Consider the following 6,779-nt stretch of genomic DNA (forward strand, 5'->3'; position numbering starts at 1 on the left):
GATAGATAGATAGATAGATAGATAGATAGATAGATAGATAGATAGATCTCTATCTCTATCTAAATCTCTATCTCTATATCTATATGCATATGCCTTTTCTTGAAAAATTTAGAGAGCGAGAGAGCGCAAGCACACACTTGCTTTTTTTCATCTTTATCACTAAAGAGACAGTACAATGGACTGTGCTTTGTATGGCCTGGACACAAAGTGCAGCATGTGAATCAATCTGATTTCTACACAGCTTACGCATTTGTCATCATTTGTTTTTTGTTTTTTTGGGTTTTTTGTTTGTTTGTTTGTTTTTGTGGGGCTTCCCCATGGAGGCAGGTAAAAATGAGATGATCATTCTAAAGCTGGGCTATTCTCGTAACCTCAAGAGAAACTTCATATTCCTTGTTGATGTATTTGAAGGCAACTATCTCTTGAACTCAGCATAATGTTAGAGTAGTGGTTTTGGAGGCATTTAAAATTGTCACATTCTAATTTATATAAAAAGAGCAAACTAGTTATGACTGATTTATAGAACATCTCATCGTTTTTTAAAGGTATTGATGTTACAACTTGGTCTTTCAGAAGATACTGTCTCAGAAAGTGGAACCTGACAGGGCTGGTTTGCTCTGACAGAATTGGGATAATGTAAAAGTGGAGTTGCTGAAATATTGCCTTGTTTATCAATAAACAGTTGGATAGAGAATTTTTTTTGTCCTCCCCCTGCACAAAGTTTTTCTTATTCATAAAGCTATTGTTGCATGAGAAACAGCAATTTTTATATGAGATTAACATTTTGTTTATGTGATGCACTTATTAAGATTTCCCATAATGGCTAGAGAGATGGCTCTTCCAGAGGACCTGGGTTCTGTTCCCAACACTCACATGGTAGCATGCAGCTGTCTGTAAGTATCTCCAGAGTATGTGACAGCCTTACACAGATGGGCAGGCAAAACACCAATGCACATGAAATAAAAGTAAAAAATAAAAAGATTTATCATAACTAACTAGACTTTTTTGGTCTGTAACCATCATTTCTGTGGGGTGTGTTCTAGGGCATCATTCAGAAGATAGTGGACAGTCACAAAGTAAAGCATGTGGCTTGCTATGGATTTCGCCTCAGTCACCTGCGATCGGAGGAGGTGCACTGGCTGCACGTGGACATGGGTGTCTCCAGTGTGAGGGAGAAATATGAACTGGCCCACCCACCAGAGGAGTGGAAGTAAGTTTCTAATTCACCACAGCATGACTATGCTGGATTACTTTGTGTGTTAAAAATATGCGCAAGAGGTGAATGTGTATGTCAGCTTTTATACTGCTTGTAATTACTACTTCTGTGTAGAGAAAATTGACTAGTAGTTACTGACTAGTGATTCATTTAGAACACTTAGTTAAACGTGTTTCTCTTTCAGTTGCTCTCAGTGTGGTCTGTTATGCTTGCAATTCTGCTCTAAGTGATATTGCTGCTTTATGAGCCAGTGTTGACCTCTCACATAGTAGGGCTGGACTGGTCCAGGAGGAGAGCAAAGCCAATGACCTTATCAGTGGGCTATCTAATAGTATACTTTTCCAGTAATCTACAAATGGCTGTGGAAGTGAGCTGCTCTAACAGGGATGTAACTGAAGTTGTTTTAAGGGGATTCAAAAGAATTCCCAGCAGTGCAATAGTGGTACATGCCTGTAATCCTAGCACTAGGGAGCAGGTAGATCTCTGTTAGTTTGAGGCTAGCCTGGTCTACAAAGTGAGTTCTAGTTCAGCCTGGGCTATACTGAGAAACTGTCTCAAAAAAAACCCCAAAATAAATAAACAAATATAATAAATAAATATATTAATAAAGAAAATATTCACAGTCTTTTGTTTTTTCTTGGTTAATACCTACTAATTTTTATGAGTAAGTGAAAATCTTAATCTAAAATACTAAGCTTTGAGAAGAGTGTATCTTTAAAAAGTGGACTTCTTCCATGTTGTTTCTTGCATGCACTCAAGAAGATCAGTAGCTGAAACAAAGGGTCAACACAGAAAGCTGACTTGGTTGGATGAAGCATGAATGCATACAGTTTTGTGTCAGTTGTGTAGTTCATCAGAGAATGCAGTTGTGTTTTTTTTTTTTTTAAGATATATTTTATGTATGTGAGTACTCTATAGCTGTCTTCAGACACACCAGAAGGGGGCATCTGATCCCATTACAGATGGTTGTGAGCCACCATGTGGTTGCTGGGAATTGAATTCCAGGATCTCTGGAAGAGCAGCCAGTGCTCTTAACCGCTGAGCCATCCCTCCAGCCTGCAATTGTGTTTTTAAATTTGTCAAATCACTGGGGTGAACAAGCTATTTCTGGAGAGTATAATTAGATTGGTTTATAGCAACTGATAGGGAAGGGAAATTTGACTTCTAAATACTTAATCAGACCATTTAATGTTTAAAATTTAAATATTTAAATATCAAATAGAAATAACTTCAGGTTTCTGCTTTCTGCAGTCAGGTTACATTTTTCTTTTGCATAGACATCTTAGAGGGAAAGTTCATTCTGGTAAATACCTGTTAATTTTATGCTCAGGTTATTTATACTCAGAGAGTATCACTCTTTTCAACATCAGCTTTTTTTTTTCTTTTAAGCCAATTTATTTTACCTTCAATAAAATAGAGTCGGGATTATTATTGGTAGAACAGGATTTGATGTTTGAAAAATTAGTAATCCATGAATGTGGAGTTGAATATTGCTGAAGACATTGCAGAGATGACCAGAGGAAGCAGGATCATATGCATGAAGACTGTAAAGATGTTATAACCTCTCCCTTCTTCCCTCCCTCTCTCTAATGTGATATGTATGTGTGAGATGTGTTTGTTTATGCTTGTGCCTGTGCTCCCTATTGCCTATCCTTGGATGGGGTACAGTGAAACCAGTATGCAAAACTACCCAGTCATCTGTTCAAAATGCCTAAAGATGTTGGACAGGGAAGAGCAGGGATGGTGGGCTGGGAAGTAGTGAGTTAAGAGTCTTTCCAAGGCAGTGCTGGGAGATCCCTGAGTGTTCAATGGTAATGTTTGAGTCATTTCTGCTCAGAAATGTTCTGAGCCTCTGTAGCCTCTCTACATGAAGGGCTAGCTCCAGAGGTTTTGCCTCTTTTGTAGTCTGGCTCCTACTGCTGCTTTCCTTCTGCTCTGATGACATTTGTTTCTCTCAGGTTTCAGCTTCCACTAAACTCCAAAGTGTATTTTGAGTATTTTTGTCAACCTAAATTGGAATTTGAGTCTTTTCTCATGATACTAGTTGTTGAGTAAACTAGCCCTCCATTCTTTCCTACTTCCTATGTTCTGTTCCCTCCCTCCTTTGCTTTTATAAAACCATTATGACTTTTCACTTGCCCCATTTGAGCCTCCAGCTTTCTAGTGGCTTTCATAACGCATACAGTGTGATGCCTGAGGGTATGACTCTTCTGCCTGTTTCTAGTCAGTGCATTTACTGCTTTTGTTTCCTGTGAGTGCTCAGCTGTGTCTATAAACCAGTTTTTCACCTTTCTTGCTCAGGAACTGTCACACTCATCACTGTTTCTGGCTCTGGTTGTGCATGAGATCACATTGGTCTAGAGTAAAAAATACTTTAATGAAAATAGAGTAAGGTGATGTATTGATAATATGATTGTAAAATAAGCAGGAAGGAAAATAATATGATAGTGTTCTGGTAGCAACCAAACTATTAAAGTAATGAAAGTGAGCTCACTCATCTTCATTCTTACATTAAGATTTTCTAAAGATTGTATTTGTTGGGCAATGGTGGCTCACACCTTTAATCCCAGCACTTGGGAGGCAGAGGCAGGCGGATTTCTGAGTTCCAGGACAGCCTGGTCTACAGAGTGAGTTCCAGGACAGCCAGGACTACATAGAGAAACCCTGTCTCGGGGGGAAAAAAAAAGTTAGTTTTGATTCTGAATTTTCCCCATCAATCAGAGAATTATTTAAATGTGTCTTCATTACTGACTATTAACTTGTTCTCATGCATCATGAGAACAGTAACATACTTATTTTAATCTTGGCTTGCCTAGAATTCACCATGTAGATCAGACTAACCTAGAATTTACAGAGTACCCCAGTTGCTGTCTCCCAAGTGTTGGGGTTAAAGCCATTTGCTACCACATTGGATGAGAAGGGTAAATATTTTTATGATGCTTTTTTTTTTTCTCTTTTAAAAATTCTGTTCAGATGAGTCTTTGCTCTTCAGGGATTGGTTGATGTCGTCATTCTTTTTGGAATGAATGCATGTAGTTTTGTGGCTAGATACGATGGTCATGCCTTTAATCACAGAATTTGGGAGGCTAAGGCAGGAGGATTGTTCTGAGTTTATGACCAGCCTGGGCTACCTAGTGACTTTCTGGCTAACCAGAATTTCATAGCAAGACCCTACATCAGTATAAACAGACAAGAACAGCAATGAGAAGTGAATGTGTTGTGTGTCCCTAGGTAAACTTCTTTTTATGCTATCCCAATATTATTTATATTTGTCTACTTGGAAATAACATATTAAACTGGTTTAATATGTTAAACATATATATAAACATATTAAGTAACATATATTAAACATATTAAATAACATATTTAATTAGTTTTGTTTTTGTTTTTCTGAAATATCCTGCTGGATTCTGCATCTCAGATTGTAATGTCTTCATTGATACTTCATGTTGGGATATGTGTTTTTCTTATATTCCTCTTGTCAGTAACATATGATCCAGAAGGAAATAGCACAGTGCCAGTTTAGTGTTTTAAGTCTGCCCATACTGTGTCTGACTGATACACTATCTAGGTTGATATTTTTTTTATTTGAATTTGTATACTCTTTTGTCATAATTATACTAAGGTTATTTGTCTTTTAAAACTTGTATAGTCAAGATGTCTTTTTATTTTGTTTGTTTTGGTTATTTGAGACAGGATCTTTCTTCTTATTTTTTTTTAAATGTAATACTGTTTATTTAACTTCAAAAACATTTCAGCATTCTAAACATACAAAAAATAACAGAATGTTGCAAATTGCGTTTAGGTACAGAGGGTTCTTGAACTTCCATTGATGCAGTAGTTCTTTGCTTTGCTGACAATGATGAGTTCTACAGTTTCTTTTAAAAGTTTAAAATCTACTGCACTTAACTAAGGAAAAAACTCCAAACACTTCTCATGCCAGCTGACCCCTCCCCCCTTTCCACAACTAAGAATGTCAGCAGAATGCTACGCCACTATATACAAAAACAAGACAACCTGAAGCTAAATGGATGCCCACCGCAGTATCAACAGGTCCAGCCTCACAGTGCACGCCCTGAGCTATGGCCCCCTCCAAAAGGCATCTTCCCCTCACAGCCTCCATGCCAAACAAGGAGCATCAAGAATCTGTCTGGGTTGTTTTGTTCTCTTTACAAACTATAGATATGTACAGTTGAAAACTCAGAGTTTCTAGCCAATAACCATATAGTTAACACTACCTTACGAGTTGAGAACAAAATGCCAGAAACATCTTCAAATGCCTTGTTACACCAACAGCAAAGTGCACTGAGTGAGGAGGACTCATGAGTGCCTTTTCATTTTAAAAATGTTTGGAGCTATGTACAACTTTGATACAGTTTCAGGGCGCTCCGGACACCCACAGCCACTTCATGTAAACCACTGACACTGAGAAACTACAATATGATCGTAATCAAATTTTGTAATTAAACCTAACAAGGGCAACTCAAATAAGAGATGTGTCGATCACAGCACTCTCCTACTCTAAGGTAGTCACAAAGAGACAGAGTTTTTATTCATCTTCCTCCTCTTCTTCCTCCTCCTCCTCTTCTTCTTCCACCTTTTTCTGGGCAACTTTAGCAGGACCCTTGGCGCCATCAAACTTCCCTTTAGACTTATAGTCAGCAACATCCTTCTCATACTCCTCCTTCAGCTTTGCTGCCTTGGTAATGTAAGGCTACTTTTCACTATCACTTAAGTTATTCCACATCTCACCCAGCTTTTTTGCCACATCTCCGATGGAAATGCCAGGGTTTGTGGATTTGATTTTGGGGTGGAATTCCGAGCAGAATAAGAAAAATCCAGATGGAGGTCTTTTAGGGGCATTTGGGTCCTTCTTCTTCTTGCCTCCTTTAGCTTGTCCATAATCTTTCATCTCCCAATCATAGCGTACTTTATCCGCCTTTGCCATTTCATCAAACTTTGATTTTTCTTTGCTAGACATTGTCTTCCACCTCTCAGAGCACTTCTTGGAAAACTCTGCAAAATTGACTGGAACCTCTGGGTTTTTCTTCTTATGTTCTTCCCTGCATGTCTGCACGAAGAAGGCATACGCAGACATCTTGCCCTTTGGTTTCTTGGGGTCACCTTTAGGCATCCTGACTGTATTGTTCGCTAGTCTTCAAGACAGGATCTTTCTGTGTAGCCCTTGCTGACATAGATCTTGCTATGTCAGACATGCTGGCCTTGAACTCACAGAAACCCACCTGCCACAGCCTGAGTGCTAGGATTAAAGATGTGTGCCACCACTCCTGGCTAGTCAAGATGTTCTCTACTGTATTGTATTAGTCAGAGTTCTCTGGAGTCACAGAACTTACGAAATGTTTCTTTATGTTGAGGGAATTTATTGTGATGATTTACAGTCTATACTCCAGCTACCCCAACAGTGGTCAACTGTGAATAGTAAGTCCAAGAATCTAGTAGTTTCTCAGTTCCACAAAGCTAATTGTTTCAGCTGGTCTTCTGTAGAAGTATGTTCCAACAGATGTTCTGGCAAGTGAATGCAAGCAGGTGAAGAAGAGGGAGT

The 6,779-nt window shown here is 38.5% G+C and overlaps 1 protein-coding gene and 1 pseudogene across 7 annotated transcripts in view; one reads left to right on the plus strand and one right to left on the minus strand.

Moving 5' to 3' along the window:
• Ptk2 (protein tyrosine kinase 2) overlaps window positions 1-6,779 on the plus strand; it is a 177,820-nt gene that overhangs the window by 48,631 nt on the left and 122,410 nt on the right. For all 7 annotated transcript variants that reach the window (XM_028773232.1, XM_028773233.1, XM_028773234.1 and 4 more), the window contains one exon: window positions 1,044-1,210. In XM_028773232.1, coding sequence (XP_028629065.1) covers window positions 1,044-1,210 — 167 coding nt within the window. The remainder of the gene's footprint in view (window positions 1-1,043; window positions 1,211-6,779) is intronic.
• On the minus strand, window positions 5,766-6,350 carry LOC114625874 (annotated as a pseudogene).

This window comes from Grammomys surdaster, unplaced genomic scaffold (genome assembly GCF_004785775.1).
Source record: "Grammomys surdaster isolate TR1022 unplaced genomic scaffold, NIH_TR_1.0 224, whole genome shotgun sequence".
NCBI classification, from domain to species: domain Eukaryota; kingdom Metazoa; phylum Chordata; class Mammalia; order Rodentia; family Muridae; genus Grammomys; species Grammomys surdaster.